This window comes from Camelus bactrianus, chromosome 1 (assembly GCF_048773025.1).
Source record: "Camelus bactrianus isolate YW-2024 breed Bactrian camel chromosome 1, ASM4877302v1, whole genome shotgun sequence".
Lineage (NCBI taxonomy): Eukaryota > Metazoa > Chordata > Mammalia > Artiodactyla > Camelidae > Camelus > Camelus bactrianus.
The window spans coordinates 106,383,475-106,408,543 of record NC_133539.1 but is presented as its reverse complement, the minus strand read 5'-3'; the positions used below and the strand labels follow the sequence as shown (position 1 = coordinate 106,408,543).

Sequence of the window (25,069 nt, the reverse complement as noted above, 5' to 3'; positions counted from 1 at the left end):
TCATACTAAGTATCATATCTGAGAGGAAGTTCCTACAGAAGGATTCTGAAATAAGTGTTACCAACACACTTACTAAAATGTTTATGACAAGAAACTCATAGCTTAAGTTATTGCTACCCCCAAAGCAAGGAAAATCATATTACTCCATGAAACAAGGCTCTTCGAGATATAAGGCAACACATTTCTACAATTTCACATTTCAAGTTTAACTTCCAAATTACATTTTCCATTGCCATGATCTTTTTAAGTATATGAGCATGACTGAAGCGCACTCACTCATGTCTCCCTTGCTTCCAGTCTACATAAAACTGGCCACAAAACTTTATGTTCAATGGTTATATACTCCAGTCCACACCTCTTTCATTTATTCATCTTCTTACCCAATTTTAATTTACTCATTCCTTTCACTTCTACTAAACCTCATCTCCTCTCCTAATCTAATTTCCTATGTCAAGGAGCCATTCTTAAAAAAAACTTTCAATTTCAAATTAGTTATACAGAAAAAAAAGAATTCATTAATGAATAGATCACTTTACCTTTTTAAAAAGTGCTCTTAACAATGAAATAAATTATTTTTATAGCCATATATAATCATACTTAAAGTAACAGACCTGGGTCTCTATTTTGCCTATGATTCCTAAGCAACTTACATTTTCTCCCTTTAAGAGAGATTATTACTAACGAAGCCCTCAACCTGACCAAGAGTGTAAATGTATCTCTTCCCTTTTACAGATTATAAATTTATGTCCTTTCTACAGATGTCTACTTTGTATTACTTTAAGTTACTATTACTTTAATTTGTGTATTTAAAAAACACAGTAGATAGGAACTATCTTAAAAAAAGGAGGAGGAGGAAGGGAAAAAAGACATCTTCCAAGATCATAAATTCTACAAACATTTCCCATTAGGCAATGACAGAACCAGGGTTAAACTGGGACTAGCCAGAGTAATGCCATTTCTTATTTTAAAGTCCTAAAACAAAGGCAGCCTCCAGCTTCTTAAAGGTTCTGTGCTTCTCTGTTCTGTACACTAATCCCAACCAACCCTAATGGTAAGTTAGAAGTTCATTTCTAGAACTGTTGTGGTTTCCAGACACTCAAGGTGAAAACACTAATCCAATGACTTAGGCACACTCTTCCCTCAAACTCACTGACGTCAGACTCAAAATTTAACCACCACCATCAGAAGTCTTACCTAAGATTTCAAGTAGATCATTAGTAAATGCCTGAAATGCTGGGAAAAACTCCTCATGTTCTTCCAATTTGTTGATAATGCTTTTAAAAAAAAATGCACAGTTTACACTGAATTTCCAACTTAGGGTTCTTGCATCTGATTGGAAATAGAACATTTCAAAATGGAAAGAAATTGTCCTGCTAATTTAAATATAAGTTTAATGATCATTTACTGCAATCCTTCCTTTTTGAGCTCTTTGTTCATCTAATAACACTTTTCTAAAAAAAAAAAATCTTATTATCAGTGTAATCTATTCCAAAGTTAAATTTATGTAACGTTCCTAATATGGGAGACTTTCTATTTAGCTTGAGGATTCTTAAGAGACCATGCTTTTATAACATTTTCTAAAAATAACTGCCATTTATAGCCAATATTCTATTAAACATTAAGAATAAGTACCAGTAATCAGTAAAACTGTGGGAAGGGGAAAAAGACCAATAGTGAGACACATACTCCTTTTAAAAGCATCAAGTATCAGAAGATTCAAGTGTCAGATTAGGCAAGGGTTCTTGGAAAACTTGCAGAACTTATGGAATAGGTGGTATATGTGTGTGTTCCCCTTCCCACAGGCTGCAGTATAAAATCTGGAGGAGGGAGGAAGAGGACAGCTATATTTTGATATTTAAAGAAAAAAATCAGGATTTATGTTGATGATGCCTAGCTTAAAAAAAAATTCTTAACATCTTCTAATCAAATAATATATATACCATTAGTAATCATTCAGTAATTTATGGTAACATACTAAAAATCAGACTTGTTTATATATTCTGAATTTACATGAAGTTACTAACAAGGTTTGAATTTCCCCATATATAGTTTTCTTTGGGAACAGGCTTATAGCAATGATGCTAGAGTCCTGACCCACTCTATGTAAACTTATAGGCCCTAGAATCTATTTTTATCTTGAAAATATTTGACATTCTCTCCATCCCTAAAGTGTGAGATTATTTTAGATTGTCAAATTACTTTTAAAAATGCTGTTCCAAAAAGGAAAGGTAAATAACTTATGAAGTTTCTAAAGTCTTTAATTTCACCATTCCAAACATTCTGGATGATACTTTGCAAATGTTTACAGTAAATACCTTTGGAGGTCTTCAGGTCCTAATACCTGCATAACCTGTTCATTCACATCTTCATTAATCAGCCTACACAATTTTCCAACTGTGCTCACCAGCACACATAATGAGGATGAACTATCTGCAAAAGGGAAATAAAAGGATAAGGCATTTTAAAAGAGAACTTGCAAAATCATTAAATCAAACTCTTTATGCATTAGTTATCCTCAGTTTTTTCTTTTTTAACCTACTTTTTGTTGACTTATTAGGAATAATTCTTAAATGTGGGGCCAAAAATGACAAAGGATCATCACCTAGTTCTAAGAGTTCCTGGAGGTTTCTCACAGCATTGTTCATTTCTCCAAGCCTAGTATAAACTTCATTCATTCGGGGATAGACTCCAGTTAAAGAAGGCACATCAAATAATTTTTGGAAGTGAGAAACAATAGCTTGCAAAATTTGAACGTTTGGCATATTACTGTCCTGCCCAGAAGAGAGGAAGGAAAAGAAACATAGTTCACATCTTAATTCCAAATCTTTAATAAAAACTTTAAAAAGAGAACTAGAGTTCTAGTAGAACAAATATCTTATCCACATCATTATCAGTTGCTAAGACTAGATTACATTAAAATGTGAACATTTATGTAAGTATTAGGTAGTATTACCTTTTCCTTATTTTCAACTTCTTCTAACATGGTATCTACTATAAACAACAGATCTTCAACTTTGATACCTTCATTTTCATCCTGCTTCTTTAAATTATGCCAAGGCACCAGTTCGGCAGAGAGTAGTTTCAAGGACTTATACAAATCCTTCACAACAAAAGAAATGACATGCTCTTATTGATTAAAAAATAGTAGCTTCTATATAATGCTAATAAAATATAATTATCCAGGCAGATTTAATATATATATTAACCATCATCAGTTCTTAAAAAATACCATTACCAGTTTTGTTTGTTTGTTTGTTGGGGGGGAAGTAATTAGGTTTATTTACTTATTTATTTTAATGGAGGTGCTGGGGATTGAACCCAGGATCCTATGTATGCTAAGCATGCACTCTACCCATCCTGCCCTCTCATTACCAGCTTAGAAAAAGTCTGCTAAATTAGTTTTCTCCAGGAAAATACAGGCCTTACAAAAAACGATATACATACATTGATTACCTCAAGTGTGGATGTTTAAAGTGATTATATGTTATTTATTAGTAGTATTTGTTATTTATGTAATTATTTTGAAATACTGATGAATAAAAAATAAGCTTGTCCTTTATATTTTATCCTTGATTTTTAAAATAACAGATTTATTAAGATATAATTCACGTACCATAAAATTCATCCTCTTTTAAATGTACAATTTAGTAGTTCTGATTTATTTACAGAGATGTACAATTATCACCATTATCTAATTCCAGGACATTTTCATTACCCCAGAAAGAAACCCTGTACCCACTTGCAGTCATTCCCCATTCTCTCCTGCTCCCAGCCTCTGGGTAACTACGAATCTACTTTCTGTTTCTATGGATTTGCCTATTCTGGGCATCTCACCAAAAAAATGTAATCATACAATAAGCAGCCTTTTGTGACTACCTTCTTTCACTTAGAATACTGTTTTCAAGATTCCTCCATGTTATTTATAGTATGTATCTATACATACTATAGTTTGTTTGAAAGGATGCCTAAGTTAATTCTACTTAATCTTCATGACTGCCTCCTTAGTTTTCTTGGCCTAGACATGTTGTCCTAATCTATTTAAAACTGTGCACATAGGGCAAGGCTCCTGGAAGTTTAGATCTCTAAGACTAGTCAATTAATAAAAAAATATTTACTGAGCATTTACTATGTGCATGGCATAGTGTTTGGCCCTTTAGAACAATGCTGTCCAAAAGAAATGTAATGTGTGTCACAGTAATACTGTCTACTAGCCACATTTAAACAGTGAAAAGAAACAAGAATATGAAAACAAATATACGTATGTCTATGCATGATTGGAACATTGTGCTGTACACCAGAAGTCGACACACTGTAATTAACTGTACTTAAATTTAAAAAAAAAAAGAAAGAAAAAGAAACAAGTGACATTAATTTTAATATATTTAACCCAATATATCCAAAATATTTTAATTTAATACATAATATATTAATTTTTTTCTACACTAAGTCTTCTAAATCCAGTGTGTAATTTTATACTTGTAGCACATCTCAATTGAGACTAGTGCTATTTCAAGTGATCAAAAGCTATGTGGTAGCAGTTACTGTATTAGACAGTACAACTCTACAATACAGAAAGAAGTACAAGGAATTTTTACTTTTATCAACTTATTTTAGTTCTCCACTTATTTAACACTCTCCAAATAATAATGCCCAGACCTCACATATTGATATCTTTAACCTTTCATTTGGTGAGAAGGCAATTATCTACTTTAGCACTTCAAGGCAATACATTTCAGAGTCAAATAAATGTTAAATAATAACTGCCACCAGAATTTGAAAAAAAAGTCAGGAAGCCAGAGCATAATGATGCCTTCATTAACCAATACTCCATCAATAAGGTGCAATTATAAAGAAATGGTCTATGGTAAAAGCACATTAAATATAAATTTTTGCTTGAGAATAAAAGTATTAAAAGTTAAGGAAAAAAAAAAAAAAAAAGATGTTCCAGTCTACTTAGCAGTGACAGGAAGCTGGTAGTTTCACAATCCATCAAGCAAGTCCTGAAAAATCTGGAAGAGGGCCTCCTAGGTTTTCCACATTGCTCAGTTGTGGGGATGTGGAAGTACAACCAAGATCCTGTCTGACTTTGTGTGGCTGGGGAATGGGAATGGGAAAGCCACAGCGCACAACAGTGTACCAGGCTGGAACAGCTACAGTACCTGTAGCTTACTTTTCCCAGGAAGGTTGGTGGCAAAGACGGAAAGAGGCAGATACCTAGCTCCATGCTTTCCCTATCCTCTTTTAAGCCAAATCTAACCTGAGTAAAAGATTAATCTGGGAAGATGGTTGTCCCAAAGTTAGAGGCTACCACAGTATAGAAAATCTTTCATATGAGGCAACCTCAGAGAATCTCATGTAGTTTCTCAATATGGATCCTGATTCTGCAGTACAAGGTAAAAAAACACCTAAACCACTGACTAAAATCCATGCGGTTACTTTAGTGGTAGAGCCACTAAATTTCTCCTGGGAAGTGGTCCTCAGAATATTCTAATTAAAAGCTAATTCTCCTTGTCTCCTAGTGGGAAAACTATACAACAGTAAGAAGGCATCACTACTGTAAAGCTTTTTGGGGGGCTCTTCTTCCTCCAGAAACTACAAGTTATCCATATCATTCACCTGGCACTTCATTGTGTACTGTTTTCATGGCATTCATTTCTTCTAATGATATCTTGAATGGTTAAGTTTTATTTCATATTTTTTAGTAGGTTTTCTCTCTCCATTTAGTCTGAATCTTGTGTTCACCTTTTCTAATACCTCTAACAGTGCCTTGAACATAATAAATAATCAATAACAATCTACTTATTTGACTCCTCCCTTTGCCCTTCTCTCCTAGTCTTTTCCCTTCTCTTGATAAGGCTGGGGCATTTTCTAGCCCATCTGCCCTGAGAAGGAGAAAACTGGAGTTAGCACTGTTCCCTCCTACTGGGAGAACCCCCTGATGAGCAATCATTGGGAAAAACACCATAATTTACATAATCAACCACTAATTTTTTCATCCTCTTCTGAGACAAACTGGAGGAACTCGGGCCTATAAAATAGGTATATTGATCCAATGATGTCCCTTAATTAAAGTATTTTCTGTATTACAGCTCTATCTGAGCCCTATATAAAAAGGGAAGGAGAAATTAGGCTGAATGTGCGGTTCATCATTTACAGGTATGTTTTCATTAAAAATTTTTAAAAATTCAGTGTTATTTCCATTTTATTGTCTTGGAATGTGTTATTCTGTTTCCCTCATTTCAGAAATACTGAGCACTTATTATGTAGCAGGAGGATCCTGGGACATATAAGAGAAAAAGACAAAATTCATGGAGCTTACACACTCTGACATAATCTTCTGCATCACTTGTACTTCATGTAATAGGGCTTCTGTTGACAAATACTATTACTTAATCACATCCTCATGAACAGAGGTAGTGCTATATATATTTATATATGTTATTGAGAAATCTAAAGTTTCAAAGGAAACAGAAACTAAATACTACTACTTGATCAATTCTCCTATCAGTGAACCACTCAACGAAAACTAAAAAAAAACAAAAACAAAGTTATATAATCAAGAATACAAGATGACTCTATAAAGTGAAGAGATTTTAACCTTCCATGGATAGGGTAGGCAGGACTAGTATTTGCTCTAGAGAAAAGACAGACATGGAGATAAGCTCAGTTCTGAGAGAAGAGAAATAAAATACGAAGAGAGAAAAAAATCCCCAATTAAAATGGAATAAAGGATAAGACACTACATCCAAAGAGGAACAAGAGCCAGGAAAATCTGTAGCATGAGGACACCAAAGAGGGAGATGAAAGTGGAACAGGGAAGAGCCTGGAAGAGTAACGTGACTCCTCTATAGATTTGCAGCTTGGCAACAGGACTAAAAAATGTCTTGCTTGGTAGAACTTTACAGAGGCAAAAATATGTAAGTAGCAAGATTCATGTTTTACATAAGCTAATCCTTTTATAAGCCTTCATAGTTAAAACAAATAAAAAATTAAGCCTAGTCCTAGTAATAAGGCCCACAGACGCCAATAGATTTTCAAAGCATGTAAAGTATATTCAGCCCCTTACCTTTAAGGAAATCAGTTGATCTGCCCACATTTCTATTATAGGAACAAGATGCTCAAATCCACAATCTTGAACAAGATCTTTATTAAAATGTTGGGCTCCTCCTTTGCTCTGTTTATAAATTATTACTGGAGCTCTTGGATTATGAATAATTGAACTGATGCTACTCAATACCTTTAAAAGAGACAGTATTTTTAGTTGAAATGTTTATCACAGTCCTATCAAATATATGTATATGTATGTATATATGTGTATGTGTGTGTATGTGTGTATATTTGGGGGGGGGGCATTGGCCCACAGAAAAGGAAGTAATGGTGTGCCATCTTGGAGCCCAAGACTCAAGGGCTCCTGATCATTTCTGGTGTCTCCCGTTGAGCTCTGCTCCCATGGGGACAAGCCCAGATGAAATGGTGGATGATGAAAGACGCATGGCCCAGTCACCCCAATCACCCTGGTATCCACCCAACTCTAGCCACTTAGCTGACTTGTATCTGATAGCAGATGCATGAGGGAGCCCAGCCACAAGGAACAGAACTGCCCAGCTGTCTGAACACAGTATTAAAGGGTTGTTATTTTATTTTGTCACTAAATTGTAGGAGGATTTGTTACATAGCAAAAATGAACTGATACCTATATAAAGATGGACTAGAGCAAGGAGAGGAGGCAGCAACAAGAGAGGCCTGCCATTTTACACTGTGGTAGGGTAAGATACACCCTGTGGCCAAGTGGACACTTTGGAAGACAGTCAAGCTTTGCTTTCATGATTAAAACAACAACAACAACAACAACAACAACAACAACTACCTAGAGCTAGAGAAACCAGGAGAGTGTCATTTGAACAAGAGGAAGAGAGAGATACATGAGGTCAGCTGGAAAATGGACTGCCCACAAAATGGTACATTGCCAAGGTCCCTAGCTGGTAGGGGCTACACACACATATACACACACACACACACACACACACACACACACACACACACACGTGTGTTCCATGAAAGAGAAAAACAGGCAGTATTTGGTCATTAGGCACACAAAGGGCATCAGTGCTAGACTATACCAACATCAGTCAAGAAAGATTCTACCCTTTTGCTTTCTATTCTCACCCAACATCCACTCTCACTGCCACCCTGGAAGCAGCTAGATACAGCAGAGAACTAGGAGAGAAGGGGAGCAATGAGAATAAAGAAACAGATCACAGTTCCTTGCCACACTGCTTATTAAAAGAAGTGTATGTCAGACATGAGATAAACTAAGCATAAGGTAGAAGCTTTGAACTGGATGAGAAATTGAAGATCTGACTGAGATCTGAATGACCTTTTCTCCCAATTTTTCATCAAGAAAATTTTGAAACATACAGAAAATAAAATATAAATAGTAAATACTATAGTAGTCAGGGTTCTCCAGAGAAACAGAACCATTAGGATGTTTTATGTGTGTGTGTGTATTTATTTATTATAAGGAACTGGCTCACACAATTATGGGGGCTGACAAGCCTCAAGATCTGCAGCCAGCAACATTGAAGACCCAGGAGAGCCAGGGGCATAGTTCCAATTCAAATGCCCTTAGGCTTGAGACCCAGGAGGAGCCAATGTTTCATTACAACATTTGAAGGCAGGAAAAAAAAATTGATGTCCTAGCTCAAAGTTAGTCAGGCAGGGAAAAAGTTCCCTCTTCCTCAGCCTTTTTGTCCTGCTCAGGTCTTGTCCTACTGATTGGATGAAATCCACTCACATTAGGGTGGACAACTTGTTTTACCCAGTCTACCATTTAAAATGTTAACCTCATCTAGAAATATCCTCACAGACACACCCAGAACAATGTCTGATCAAATATCTGGGCACCCTCTGATCAAGCCAAGTTGACACATAAAATTAACCATCATAAGTCCACCCCTTGTCAACCTGGCACCCATACACTTTGCCTTAAACCATAATTAACCTCCAAATAAAGACAATACCAAGATCATAGATCACCTAACATGATACAAGTATGCAGTGTACAACCGAAAATGCACTAACCCCTTCGCCAGAAGAAGAGGTAAAGTCCTAAAGTGATGGCTACTCTTCTCCTTGATGCTCTGTAATTTAAATATTAAGATATAAAATTAACAATAACATAAAGTCAATACACCTTATGTTATATGGTAGGAGAATACTAGCAGGAAGAAAACAAACATATTTGTCATGTACATGTATGTATGTTTGTGCATATTTATAAACATATACACATACACACATGTGAACATATTTATAACAAAATAAGGAGGAAATACAGATGCAATTATAATCCTCATTTCTGTAACTCATTATGTGGTCAGACATATTTATCACTACTTTCTTCCATTACCTATTCTTGATTACCTTTGCCTTCAGCAAGCACCTCAGCTGGTTCTGGTTCTTTACTTGCTGGGATAAACCAAATCTTCACTCCTAAGGGTATGGACCATTAATAATTCTACCTGGACTAGGCTGTTGGAGTTTTCCATTTATCTTTATCACAAGGTGTGGCAATACTAAGAGTTGCCCTAAGGGATTCTCCTATATTCTAGACATTCTCTTCCTTTCCTTCCTTGCGGCGTATTAGTGCACACTTGAATACATTATACATTTAACAATTAACAATAGTTCCCTAATATCATCAATGCCTGGACTGAATTTTAAATATCCTAATATATATAATACGTGACTATAACCACCCCTGCCAAAAGCTCTGAGTTTTATTTACCTTACATATCACTGAAGGAGAAGAAAAGGAGACTCAAAACAGCCAGTTCAAAGGGAGAAGAGTTAAGCCATTTCCTTATTTACCACCAGCAAGCCCAGCCCATTTGACAAGCGATACCATTTTGATACTGAATCTTTGTCCCTACTTATACGTCAAGCTACAACTTATAGGTCTCCTAGTAATATGACTTTGGATGTTAGAGCATTTTTTTTTTAGTTCAAGAGCGTGTATTTTGACATTTCACTTCTCTTATATATAAACATATCTTTTAATGGAAAAGTTAATTGATTCCCCTCCACTGAATTATTATTGACAGCAGAGTATATTCTTCTTTATGACTTAACCACACTCTGATGACTGGCAGCAAAAGATGTATTAACAATTAATAAATGGTAAAATAACTTAATTCTCAAGAGACATTGGAATTAAAAAAAAAAAGAAAACTCACAATATAGGTCTTATTCAGTAAGAGTTTGCAGGTACTAACAAATTCTTGGTATGAGTTAAAAAAATATTTTTTAAGGGTAATCATTAAAAGAATAGAAAAGAATTAAAATGATGAATGTCCTAACTCCTTGAAGAGAAGAAAAGAACAAAGAAACCTCAACCTAGCAAATGTCAGGAAAAGAAAAAAATATAACAAGAAACTGTATAAATAGAAAACAGGAAGTAAGGTATCAGGAATAAAAGTAGATATATGAGTTGGTCTCAATGTTCATGAATGGTTTAATTCCCTTATTAAAAGGACAAAGCTTCTCAAATTGAATCTAAGAAACAAAAGGAAATTCAGCTATATACTGAATACAAGAAGCTATCTAAAACAAAACAGTTTTCACAAAGGTGCCTGGACATAAAATCAACACAGATATATATGAAGAACCAGTAACAATCAATTAGAAAAGGAAATGGAAAAAAGAGCCCATTCACAATAGCAACAAAATATATCAAATACCTAGGAAATAATCAGAACAAAAAATATACAAGAGCTAAATTTAAAAATATAAAAAAAGAACATAAATATAAAACAGAAACAGACTCACAGACATAGAATACAAACTTGTGGTTGCCAAGGGGACAGGGGGTGGGAAGGGACAGACTGGGATTTCAAAATTTGTAGATACTGACAGGCATATGCAGAATAGATAAACAAGATTATACTGTGTAGCATAGGGAAATAATATAAGATCTTGTGGTAGCTCACAGCGAAAAAAAAAAGTGACAATGAATATATGTATGTTCATGTGTAACTGAAAAATTGTGCTTTACACTGGAATTTGACACAACATTGTAAAATGACTATAACTCAATAAAAAAAATGTTAAAAAAAAAAAAAGAAAAGGTAATGGAAAAAAGACCCCATTCACAATAGCAATAAAATATATAAAATACCTAGGAAATAATCAGAACAAAAAATATACAAGAGCTAAATTTAAAAATATATAAAATTTTATTGAAGGCTATAAAGGAAGACCCAAATAAAATTAGAGACCTATTTCTGAGTGAGATGATTCAAAGCTATAAATGTGTTATTTTTCCAAATATTAATCTAAAAAGTTAATTCAATTTCAGTTCATCTCAATGGGATCTATTTTTGAAGCTGACATATTGTTCACACAGAAGAATAAATGTGCTAAAGACATAGCCAAGGAAAAATTTTAAAAGAACAATAACAAGATACTTTTCCTAAAAGGTATCAAAACCTATTATGAAACTACAGAAATTTTAAAAGTATGAAAATAATATAGAAATAGAAGAAACTAGAGTCTAGAAACAAACCTATGTATATAAGGGAATGTGTTATATTATAAAGGTTTCATTTCAATAAAGTAGAGAAACTTTTAGAAACTGCAAGCTCAAATGCCTGTAGAAGCCAGATAAGAGCATAAATGAGCGAAGCAAAGATGGGTTGGGACTGTGGCTAACTGAAGAGCAGATGCCCATATATGACAAGGGAAAGGCCTCATTCTGCTTTGATAATGACTATGCAGGAATTTGTTGCCAGATTCTCTGGGTTTTTAAGAGAAACCAGAAACAAGGACTTAGGTAAAATATCTTAATTTTTAAAATATTAGTAATTTTTAAAAATTTTAACTTGTATAATGGAATATTACTCGGCCATAAAAAAGAATGAAATAATGCCATTTGCAGGAACATGGATGGACCTAGAGATGATCATACTAAGTGAAATAAGTCAGACAGAGAAAGACAGATACCATATGATGTTGCTTATATGTGGAATCTAAAACACAAAAAATACAAATTTTATTTATAAACTAGAAATAGCTCATGAACACAGAAAACAAACTGTGGTTACCAGAGGGGATGAGGAGGGAGGGATAGATTAGGAGTTTGAGATTAAGAGATACACATTACTATCTGTAAAACAAATCAACAACAAGGACCTACTGTACAGCACAGGGAACTATATTGTTTCTCGTAATAGAAAAGAATCTGAAAAAAGAACACATGTATATATATATATGTATAACTAAATCGCTTTTCTATACACCTATAACTAACATTATAAACTGACCACACTGCAATAAAAAATAAGAATTAAACAAAAACCTGTATGGGCCCAGTAAAATACGAGTACAGGCCAAGTTCAGTCAGTAAACTACCATGCTTAATTGCTCATTTATTCAAGAACAAACAGTGTATAAATCAAGTAGGTTAGATCTCTACCTGATACCACACAGAAAATTGGATTTCAGGTAGACTAAATATTTAAAGAAAAAACAAAAGCATACAAGGGCCCTGAGGAATAGATTACTTATATAATAGTATCAACAACAGCAAAAACAAAAACAATAAAAAGGGAAATGGCTTAAGCAGGGAGAACAAGGAAAAAAGGATTATAAAATCTTATCAGATTTTTACTACCCTACTTCGAATTAGGCCAAGGTCTCTTTTCAGGGGTAAGACAAATTCTAAGTCAAGCCAACTAGGTATGTCATGGCAAGAAAGACAGGCTAAGCACACACATATACAGATACAAAATAATCCTTACCAACTGATAATTTATTACACTGTGATGGAAACCAAGATTCACTATAAACACCAGTCTTTCTGTCCACTGTTCAATACCTGAAAGTATCTCTGGTCAGTTAGGGCCTGCTGCTGGTTATCTTCGCTGGGTTCATCTTTTTCCTTTTTGTCATCAGCCTTTTTTTGACTGATAAGATCTTGTAATCTAAAGGGGAAAAAAATAACAAGATAATACAAAATGCTTTACTAGACATTGGATTAAGATGACAAAATGAGCTAATGATCCAGTTACCCTCCCAACAGCTTTATGTCATTTTACATATACCTGTGTGTGTGCATGCACACACATGCATACATTCATATATAATTTTTTTAATTTTAAACTATATTGTCACTGGAAAACAAATTCCTCTCAACACATCGCAAACTGGAAGGAATCTCTGAAAACAAAAGGAAACAGACTGAGGAATAAAGTTCTAATCACTCCCCCGCAACACTTCTCAAAAACAGAATAGAAAAGAACTACAGCAAAGGATGGAAGCAACGTCCAAGGTACTCCAAGCTTGGGGGCTATAGTTAAGGGGAGCAAGAAACTACGGGCAGGGCAATTGGTCCTTCCTTCTTCATACTCTACTTGTGCCAAAGAGCAGATAACAGTGATACCTGGGCCAGTCAAGAGGACACGGAAACCCGAAAGACTATTGTTCCAGGTGGCATCAGAACTCTAGGGGAGAGTCTCTTTGCCCAGAAACCTAAAAACATATGAGTGTATCCACCTACTAGCAAACCCTTGACCTTCTCCAAATATCTCTAAAGTCAGGCTGTAGTAAACACTCCTCCCCACCTACCCACTAAGCCTTTGAAAAAAGTCTGTTATTAAATCCCTTTCAAATTAACCTTCTTAAATTTGAGTATGCCTGTTTGTTTCCTATGGACCTCTGACCCATAAAACTGATTCCATGGCTCATTCGTAAGCTCAATTTCCCATTTCTAAAATAGAATAGCAATATTCCATCTACCTACTAAAAAACAATGGCTTTCCATTGCTTCATGAACTAAATCTTACCTCCTTGGCTCAGCATTTGGACTTCTCTATGCTGTTAGTCCTAACCCAATATTCCTCCTGACTCTTTTCTTACCTCATCTCTTACTACTGTACTACAATTATCTCCTCCACTCACATGTATTCCCCTTGACTGCTTTTCTCTGCTCTCTGGTGACAGCAAAACAATATGCCAAAAACAAAATAAATAGAACTGGCTCCAGGTAAAAACCTTCTTCCTTTAGTAGACACAAAGATCTCACAATCTATTTTCTACTTGACATCCTACCTGTTTACCATATTCACATACTTGACAGTTGTGCCTAAAGGCAGTGCTAAGAGGATATTGTCTAGAACACAGAGTGACATAGAAAAGCCAATATACTCTCTAGTGGGACTACAAGTAAATGGATATATCCGAATTTAAATGTTATTTAACCTTTTAATCTGGTGAAAATGTTAAACTTTTCAATGAACTGTTTATAAATCCGATTAGTAAATATTATACTATGGACATATAACATTTTAACTGCCAGTACAGTAAGCTAAATATATAATTGCATGTACTAACTACAGTCACTGGGAAATAAAATGTGATCCAATTTCTAGATAAATAAAGAGATATCTTAATTCAATAACGACGATAACTAACATTGGGAACATGGTGATAATGGTAATTAGTATTTCTTGAGTATTTCTAAGTAGAAACTCTTCTAACTAAGCACTTCTCACGCAGTAATTTATTTAACCCCATTGTTTTTCTAAATTTACAGAAGACAAGGATTAAAGCCAGAGAGTCATGGGAAATTGACCTTTGGTTCACCTAATCTCACAGTAAATATCTGCCATAGCATTATACTCCTGAAAACCGTTATATTTTGTAAAACCACATGTGAAAATAACAGGGCTCAAGAGAAAAGCAGTGTTAGAAACCAGACTATTTAAAACCGGTGCAGGTCTGTAACTAGACAACTAACAAAAACAATAATTGGTGCCTTAGGAGGCAAGTTAGACAGCTCAAGTATGTTCAGAGGTCGCACAGACAACAAAGCAGAAATGTTAGCTTGAGGATGCTGAGACTATGAAGATGCAAGTGGAGCTCCTGGCCAGAGAAGCTGAGGTTAAAACAGGTGAGGGAGGAAGTGCAACTTGGCTTCAGCCTAGAGTCTAATGCTGAGGGTCAGGGAGGGAGCCCGGGGTGCAGTTTCTCATTTTAAAACAGAGATGAAAGGGCAGTTGCCTTTGAATAAGCAAAGATTTCCCCCATCCTGAAGTCTAATCTATAATGCCATTCTAAGTCCTTGTACCTAGGAAAAAATCACATGTAAACAATGCAACTTCTATGTTAATCATTCCCTTATTTTCCAATTGTATATGATTTAATTGGTGATTTAGAAACCTATGTTTGAGCAGAATAACTGTACTCAGAAATACATGAGGGTTGTTTTGTAGTCTCCAGGGTAGTGAGGAGAGCTCTAAGGCCATAAATAAATCCCCAAAGATGGCTAAGAAATTCTTTACAAACTTAAGCAAATACTCATTCCATGTAGCCAGAAGCAACAGCTGTTTCTTTGTGGAGTCTGGGAAGTCCAGAAAACTGCACTTTCAACTTAAAACACTGTGTTGTCTCCCCTTTCCTACAGTCATCTCCGTAAGTTTCTATGTGCAGACACTTTAGAGCTTTTAACTGTTTTGAAGCCTTTCCATGATCCTGTGATGATTCCAGTTCTGGAGATCTCTTTGTGGGCTGTGGGAAGCTTTAACTGAAACACTTTTTTTCCACACTGACTCAGTATTTTCCACTTCTAGCCCTTCTCCTAGGCCAATGAAATAGCAGGAGTCTTTTGTTCAGGGCTCCAAGGCACGAGATGTTTCCTTCCATCTGTGCAGCATGTCACTGACTGACCCTTGCCTGGTGTCATTCCATTAGGAAAACGGAACACTGAGGAGCCAGCCCTTTCCTTTCTGGCCTCTTGTTTATATGACTGAAGTAAGTGAATAAAGCCTTGATTGTTCATTTCAGTTTGGCTCATTGTCCTAAATGACCACCTCAACTCCTGTCAGTTAAAAACCAGGGTGATGGGATTCTGATTTTATTTTCTTCTGGCAAAATATAAATACCATACCACTGAAAAATTAAATGGAATTAGTTTAGTACCCTTAGTTATCTTGCAATAGCAAACCTATCTGATCACTTCCTAGCAACAAAATTTCATAACTAACCTGTTTGTCACATTAACTCAAACAAGAAGAGTCCAAATTTTTCCATGTTAAATTAATAGCCTCATTTGATATTGAAGGTTGGTTAGGTGAAAGGTAACTACAAATCTAAAGAAAAAAATGTAATTTTCTGTGGTTGTAAAGGGAAAGAGACTTTCCCTTCCTTTTCTTGTAGCATTTCCTTTGGAAAACTTACAGTTGTAAATCGTTTCTATGTCTAAGAATATGTAAATCTTGTTATGATTTACATAAGCCTCCTGCTAATTTTATATGCTAGGAATGTCTTCTTGGGAACCTAGGAACCACTTCTTTGAAATGTGGACATTAGGGAAGACGATGCCTTGTCTCCTTTCCCCTATTGGAGCTTAGCCTAGGCTCCTGGTTCTAAGATACTTACTGCTTGTCATAAATATATGAGTTTTTTTCCCCTTTGGATAAAGACAGTTCACATGTATGTAAGGGACTATATTTGCCTGGCTATATTCTTTCTGCCTTTGCAATCCCTTTAGACTGCCTCTAATGCACATCATAGTCCGGATGGTTATTTATTCCAACTGTTATATAAAACTGTTTATAAAACTTCATTTTTTTCTACATATGTGGAAAGGATTCGTTGGATTGAGAGAAGATTTTTATTTTTAATTATTTCACTAACATCAGGAGTTCTTTGAGAAAATATTCCATCTCTGCCCCTGCAGAAAATAAAAATTTGGAATGTTTTTTCATTGGGTTGAAAAAAAATTTACACTGAAATTTACATTGAAAACATTTTTTTCATTGGGTTGTTCTGTTTGATTCTAATTACTAAACTGGCGATTAAGAGTGTGACCTTGAGATTCCAAATGCTAGGGTATGGATCTAATTTCTTTCCAAATTCTTCCATGTACCACCTGTGCAATGTGGGCAAGGTATCTAATATTCCTAATTCTCTGTTCCACATCTAGATGCTACAAAAGTTCCAAATTTAAAAACAAATTAACAAATAGATTTTTTTAAATTCCAAATTTAAATTTCTGAAAACCCAAATCATTTCTTAAAAATTCAGCTGAAAAATATAGCAGGGATTGGTCCTGAATCACAATTTTAAAGAAAAGTCACTCTAAAAACCAGAGCCCAAATGAACAACAAAAAATATATACACGGTGAATTCTCATTATTCGTTGCAGTTACGTTCTATAAAGCTACCATACACACTGAATTAGCAAATGCTGAACCACACACCTAGGGGAGATATAAGGTCAGTTTCCTGCAGGCCTCTGGCCACATTTTCCTCAGCTGATCAGTATATAATTTTGTTTTATGTGTGCTAATGTTTAAAGACACCTTATTTAATATTGTTTCATTAACATTAAACTCACGGCTAACAGCACTAGAACTCATGCCTGAATGAAGTTTATCTAGGACATTCTCTGTAAGGTACATCACAGCTTTCTTGTGTCTAGAACACTAGATAGCACCTTTGACACTAGGCCTGGGGACCATCTTGGAAAAATCACCAACAAGAAGCAAAAAATGAAAAAAAAAAAAGTGGCATATGACAACAAAAAACTGACTATTTACATTATGAAAGCCAAAACGAGAGGCAGAGCATCACCTTGTGCAACAGCTGGAAATGTGTGTGTTGGACATATGCATGAATGACTGCCAAAGTGCCACAACTATTGATTTAAGGATTAAAAATAAATTTTAGCAGGTCGGCAAATTCACAAAATCACAAATATGGAATCTGTGAATAATGAAGGATGACTGGATATCTCTATTATATAAGCACGTGCATTAATATGTATGTATGTATGTGTGTGTGTATCTTCACTGATATACTGAAATCACTAAGGTTCCTTTGAAGGGGATCAGAATATGCCTCTCCAGAACATGCCACTTTGACATAAGAAATATTTTAAGCTGCAGGAATCTGAGAAAGGGCAGGTTCAGGAAGGACTCAACCTCCCCCGTTTCCCCTGAAGCAGACATAAAACCCTCATGTGACAGGTGCTCTCCCTGTACCTGGAGGAAAGGAGCATCTTTATCTCTGAAGACAGAGGGATGCCAAGAGAAATCTGAGTTTCCCCCAGTTTACTACCCTTGGTTTATACCCTTTTGTACTATCACATTTTCCCACAACTTTCCACTCTTCATGAAACCTAGTATAAAAACACTTAGGCTTAACTGTTTCTTCGAGTCTTCATCTCCTCTCACGTAAGGCAAAACTTCCATTAAATAAATCTATACACTTGTCTCATGTTAATCTGTCTTGTCAGTTCAATTTTCAGGCCCAGCCAGGGCCCCTAAGAGGGCTGAGGAGAAGTTTTCCTCCCCTACACCTTCTTCCCTGACTTTTTAATCTCCTTTACATCCTCCTTTTCCCAGTTGCTTCCTGACCAATTTTCCTATCTACTTAATGCACTAACAACTACCCAGTTATTCAGGTAAAACTTAGTCTTTTTTTTTTCCCCTTAATGGAGGCACTGGGGATTGAACCCAGGACCTCGTGCACGCCAAGCACGTGCTCTACCACTGCGCTATACTTCCCACTCCCAAAAGTTAGGAGTCTGGATTTCTGCCCCCTCAGCTGCCTATATATTCCCAATCCATCACCAAGTCCTGAGTTTTACCCCCAATACTCCAAACACTTCTCACCACCTCCACCTCTGCCACCTTTGACCAAGTCCATGTAACCACCACCTCTTGTCCAAATTCACACAATAGGAACGCTCACACTATTTTACCTTTAGTACTTATACTATATCAAACTTGTCCTATTTATTTTTTCATTGTCCTTCCCTCTTCACGTAACCTCCATGACAGCAGGGACCTTCTCTATTGGTTTACCACTGTTAATTCCAATATTCAGAATGCCAAGCAGACTGGAGAAGATACTACAGGCAGTCAAAAGGTCAAGCAAGTAGGAAGGAAAAAAAATACTAATTGAATGAATGAGTGCAACCTTTCCAAAACTTCCACTTCTCTTTTCTTTTTCAGTTTTCCTTCCCTCCTATCTTAATTCAACTCAATATATAATTCCTGGATGTCCAGAATACTTGCCCTTCACTGTGGCATGTGTTGCCATAGGAAGGAGGAAACACAGCTGTCACTGAAGATTGAATCAACATACACTAATACAACTGATTTAATAATCTAATGCATATATTAACACATGTCATTTAAAAAATATTTCATTCCAATGCTCACCACCCTACTTCATCAAGTCCCAGTCCCTCAAATCAAAGAGTATACACATAGATAATCTTCAGAAAATACTATCACTATTTGAGGACCAACTTTTTGAAACTCCTGAGTACATGCTTTTCAAATATAAGAGATACAAGTAGTGGATATGAATGGCTCACTGCATTCATACTGGTACTTTTAGTTTTAAAGTGTGATGAGGCTACACATTATTAAGGTCATGACTAACACCAACAAAAATTGGGGGTTTGTCACCTCTAACTTCAATTAAGTCTCTTGCAATTCCTCCATGACTTCCAAAGACAATTTTCTAGTTAAAACCTTTGCCCTCTATTATATCAGGCAATCACCATTTCCTTGTTCTTATTTAAGATTAATACATAGTCAAATCCAACACAGTAGAAACTTTTTAAACTGTGAAACCAGAAATATCCCTTTTTAATGTCATTTCCTCCCCATCAGCCTGGTAATTTCAAGCCATTGCCACTAGGCTGACAGGTAATAAAAATAAATGATAAGATACAAAATCCTAATAAATTTGCCACTTTGGTAAAATATAATTACTTGATGTTTTTCTTAAGGGCTTTCTCCAGCTTCTTCACCTGTTGTTTATAAAGTCTTAATTCATGCTGTGTAGGCCTGTAGAAAATAAATATTGAACATGTTCAATTTACTGAATAAAACTATAAAGATATATAACAATAGAGTATGCCCTATTACTTGTCACAAATATGCTTAAAAGTTCTTAAAATATTTCACGACTGCTAATGACGTATTTATTGGCTACTGGATATTCCCTGTTCAAAATTTTCTAACTTTTTTATTGTTATTAATCTATTACTTGTTTTATAGTGAATTATCTCAAATGTACAGGTAAGAATATCCACCCCTCAAGCTTATCAAAGTTGAATAGCAATTTGTTTTAAATTTTTTAACTAAAACCTTATACATAAACTTAAAACTCCATGTTTGTCCCTTATTACTGTCACTGCTCCCGTTCCCATATGGCAGGTAACCACTGTCCTGGATTTACTGTTCATTATTCCCATATGTGTTTTATAAATTTTACCTCATATTTATAGAACCATAAATTTACATTATTATGTGGCAGCCTTTAAATTTCACATAAATGGTTTATACTGTAAGCATCAGTCCCTCTGCATTAAAGTATAAGCTTTATGAGAACAAGGTATTTGTTTTGGTCCCAGAGCTTAGGACAGTGTCAAACTTACCATAGGTATTCAACAAATATTCATTGAATGAGAAAAAGTCTCAACAATGTGCATTCCTTACTACCCTCTGTCAACAGGTAGAGTGCTACCCTTTTGTGCTAGGAATGCTGTATATAAATAAATCTTTCTGTTGTATGCCATTTAAACTTTTTAATTTTCCTCTCCTTCCACAAGATAGACATACGATGAAATAGTAAGACATTCTAAAGTAATTTGGAAATGGGAAATCTGATGGTATAAGACTGATTCTATTCTGAGTTCCTACCCAGTTTCATCTTCTTATGTTCTCACTTCCCTTGTCTACCAATGTAGACATACTTTTTTCATCATATAAGAGACTACTGACTAAAATGAATTTAAGAGTATGAGGTTCCCAACATTAGTTTTAGAGAAAAGGGGCTAGAATGACTTATTAAACATTCAAAATATCAGTATGTACTAAAATAAAAGTTAAATAAAAATGACTTAAGTTTCTCTCACCTGCTTTCCAAATCTTTTTGGAGATTCAGCTTTTCACTTAAAAGTACATCTATCTTAGATTTTGATTCCTTAAGTTGATTCTGTAATGACTGCAACACATTTCATAGAAAAATAGTTAACTTTCCTAGGAGATTATTATTTATATTATTATTTTACTTTATAAAAAAGCATTTGTCAGTCATACAGTCCTGTACCATTAGAAGGCCTTTATAAGTAGGTGAAGCACTCAGACTTCTGAAGTCGTCTTCTGACTGACTTTCATCTTCTTTATATTGCCTATGAAAAGATACAGTGTACTTCTTATGAAAAATTTATCTTCAAAGAAAAACATCTAGCTAACAAAAATCAAATCAGGGGGAGAGTATAGCTCAAGTGGTAGAATGCATGTTTAGTATACATGAGGTCCTGGGTTCAATCCCCAGTACCTCCTCTAAGAATAAATCAATGAATAAACTTAAATACCTTCCCCCACCAAAAAAAAATAAATAAATCAACACAATAAGGGTTTGATAACATAAATATAAACTAAAACATAAGCAAATTTCCTACTTATTCTTACAGAAAATGGTATTAGAACATACTACTTACTACCCAGTAACATGTATTTGTTCACTAATGCCTTAATTGGAATGTGAGATCCAGGCAGACCAGAACTTTGCCTGTCTTGTTCACCATTGTATCTCACTGTCCAGAAGAATACAGGGCATGAGAGGAGGTGAAAAAACACTTGTTGAATGAATAAACAAATGAAAAGCAAAAAAAAAAAAAAAAAAAAAAAAAAAGCTCAATGACCAAAAACAAAAAATGGTGGTAATGTGATTTATGTTTTCTCACCAATACCACTATCACACCACATATAAGTAGGCTAAATCTGAAGCTCCAGAGAAAGGAATAGTATATTTGTGACTAGCTAATAGGTATGACAACTTGTACTGAAATGGAAACTTTTACAATACAAATCAATGTTGATTTTACACATTTTCCTTATCTAAGCCAATATGTAGAAGATTTTAGTTTTAATTGACAGTACATGTAAATTGGTTGTAAAAACTACAAGAAAATTTTGAAGAATTTATTTTTGCTATTGATAAATTTAGTGTTGGCTTTTCAACTTCACAATACCCTTCTAAATTAGAGTCAGTGAATTTAGTTAAGTTGGATATAGTTTTCAAGCAGGTATGTCTTTCATTCAAAGTCAAATCAATTATTCTTAAAAATATGAGCCAGTTTTATAAAAGTGGATGTAAATGTTTAAAGGAAAAGTATTTTTTGTAACTGATTCAGTTGCTAGAAAACTTCTAGGTATGTTCAGAACAATTTGGGTTTGTAAATCTATTTTCAACTGTAAATTTCATGAAATCTAAATACAGATCAAATTGTTTCTGGTGAAAATTTGTGTCTGAATTGAGGTGTGCTGTAAGTTGAAATATATACCATATTTCAGTGACAGAATGAAAACAGAGAATGTGAAATATCTAACTAATGATGTTATTGATTATATGTTGAAATGATAATATTTTGGATATTAAATAAAATAAATTTGTTTCATTGGTTTCTTTTTACTTTTCAACCTGGTTACATGAAATTACAAAATTATATATGTGGCTTGCATTATATGTCTATTTGAGAGAGTGGTACTAACATACCCCTCAAACCTTCTAAAACACATGCTAGCTTTGAACAAACGATCATTTCAGGAAAGATAATAAGGATGACTGAGTAGCTTCTATATAACAAGTACTAAGATAGATGTTTTTATATAGACTATTTCACATTTAACAGGTGAGGAAGTTAACACTTGGAGGAGCTATTTAACTTGTTCAAAGTCACTCAAATAGTAAGTAGCTCGTGGTGGGATTCAAAAGGAAATCTCTGGCTCCAAAGCCTATGCACTCATATCATTCTCTGTATATACTCTAAAATACCTGCCATTCTGGCCACATTTGTTCTCAGGAGAACCTAATAGATGAATACAGTAGAGGAGACCAATTTTAAATGCAGACCTAAAGGGAAATGAGTTTCAGTTAAGAACCCTCACTTTCTTTTCCTATAGCCTTTAATTTAGCATTGACAGATTTTGTGGTTTTCCTGAAGTAAAAACATAATTCTAAGCAGCCACAAACTCTCATTTGGACATGGGATCCCCACAGTCAAAGTCTTCCCTACTCTTTCTCCAATGGTCTCCAGAAGCCTCAGGAGGAACCCAGTGTTTAAGATCATGCTCTTTAGGGACAGAGAGAAAGAGCAAAAGTAGAGAAACTCTGTGTTTTATTTTCTTTCCAAATCCAAATCATGTCTGATCAGAGGCGAACCTCAAAGCCACTTGCTTCCATTTCTCAAAACCATTTAAAAATTTTCTATTTAAAGAGAAGGATGGAATTAGACAAGAGGACTTCACTTCACTAATTCATTACAGAACTATTTTCCCTGGGGTAACTTTCCAAATGACTCTGACATGTCAGAAGAAACTCAACCTGAGCCTTGCAGGATTTATTCCTATGTTATTTTCCTTGGCTCTTTCATTCCATCTACAAAGCCAGGGAAATATTAATAGAAGTAGCTAGCAATATATTCCATGTAATCTATATTAACACTGAGTAAAGAAAAGTAGGTAAAGTAACATAACTGAGAGCCTGTCATTTTAAAATTTACTTTTCCTCTTTTCCAAAGATTGTAGCATGTTTCCTGTTTTATGAGACTTTTAACTGGCTAACATTTGTATCCACATTTCTGCTGCCTTGATTGTTACTTCCTTTGCTTTCCCTGCGTAGTCTCATGTATGGAGGGAGAAAGAAATACTAGTCCAGAGCATTTAGAAACTGCCCTTCACGAGTCCCTCTAGAAACCTTCTCAAGCCTGTGCCCTCAAGCAGAGCCCCAGATGGTGTGGCACAGGTGTGCTGTGCAAGGGGATTATGAATGCGCCAAGATATTCATCTCTTAGCCCCTAGGACAACTGGTCAGAGCTCTTGAGCCAGTTAGCGCAGTGTGGTATACACACATCACTTTCCATGTTTCATGATGAGAAAAACTTTGGACAGTGCTGTTCTTAAAAAATGGGTGTTAAGCAGAGGGCTCCTACCTCTGCAGGAGGCCAACATCCCATTCATCTTCTTCCTTTGGTCTCACTCCCCTGGCTCTACAGGTGAATACGTCCCTCTCTTGTGCTTCCTGTTTATTTGATTTAGTTCTCCAAATCATAGCCTGTCTTCCCTCATTTTTCCTCTCTTTCACCTTTTTCATCTTTCAATTCTTTCATCTTTTTTTTTAGTTTTATAATACTTGTCAGTTACAGTACTCCTGCTTCTTCAGGTGACACTAATTTCCTATTTGTAGATCTCAAAATCCACCTTGAAGTTGCTACAATCTCTTTATCAAATTAGTATTTATCTTTAGAAAAGCGACTGATAAACTCTGTTTAATGAAACATGAAAAAGCCTCTCTTTAGGACAGACTCTTCATTGCTGCAAAGTACAAGTGACTTCTAATCTCATCTTTGAGAACATTATTTATAATGCAGTTCCTTTTTTCCCTATCTCCTTCTCTCTTATTAAAGAGACATTCAGTCCAAGTATCTGACCTGAGCATAGTTTGTACAGGCCAAACTATTTCACTTCAGTTAGACCAGTGATGACAGGATTGTTAAGCAAAAAAGTAACTCCTTCCCCGAGACTTCTTATTCTCAACCCCAGATTTTTACTACAAATTCATGACAACCAAATTCACTACCACCACCCACAAGAGCCTCAATCCTTCTATTTAGTCAGAGAATCCCAGTCTGTACAACTTCAGAGGCAACGTCTCACACCATATTCTACACAAAAGATTTCAATGATGGCTATGCTAAATCTTCTCTACTCTTACTAAAAATCCCAAACTTTCTCTCTTCATCATCTAGACCAGTGGTCAGCAAATTGCTGCCTGTGGGCTACATCCAGCAGGTTTTTTATAATGCTATGGCATGCCAATTCATTTACTTATTGTGCATGGCGGATTTCGTGCTACAACAGCAGAGTTGAGTAGTTGTGAGAGACCACATAGACTAAAATGCCTAAAATACATACTGTTTGGCCCTTTTCAAGAAAAAGTTAACCAACTCCTAAATCTAGGTTAGAATTTACTAAAGACGTAGACC

At 35.2% G+C, this 25,069-nt stretch overlaps 1 protein-coding gene and 1 non-coding gene across 9 annotated transcripts in view; both read right to left on the bottom strand.

The window, feature by feature from the left end:
• Nucleotides 1-25,069, bottom strand: part of CEP70 (centrosomal protein 70) — a 61,103-nt gene that overhangs the window by 2,098 nt on the left and 33,936 nt on the right. For 5 of the 8 annotated variants that reach the window (XM_045514723.2, XM_010952287.3, XM_045514721.2 and 2 more), the window contains 9 exons: nt 21,130-21,211; nt 20,936-21,024; nt 19,788-19,862; nt 12,875-12,980; nt 7,067-7,237; nt 2,954-3,100; nt 2,603-2,771; nt 2,316-2,430; nt 1,195-1,274 (listed from right to left, as the gene is read on the bottom strand). In XM_045514723.2, the coding sequence (XP_045370679.1) occupies nt 1,195-1,274; nt 2,316-2,430; nt 2,603-2,771; nt 2,954-3,100; nt 7,067-7,237; nt 12,875-12,980; nt 19,788-19,862; nt 20,936-21,024; nt 21,130-21,211 (1,034 nt within the window). Of the gene's footprint in view, nt 1-1,194; nt 1,330-2,315; nt 2,431-2,602; nt 2,772-2,953; nt 3,101-7,066; nt 7,238-12,874; nt 12,981-19,787; nt 19,863-20,935; nt 21,025-21,129; nt 21,212-25,069 lie in introns of all 8 variants that reach the window. The other 3 variants (XR_012509272.1, XM_045514727.2, XM_045514726.2) reach the window with 3 other exon arrangements.
• Nucleotides 18,495-18,566, bottom strand: TRNAA-GGC (transfer RNA alanine (anticodon GGC)). Its single transcript has one exon. It is a non-coding gene; the product is annotated as a tRNA-Ala (tRNA).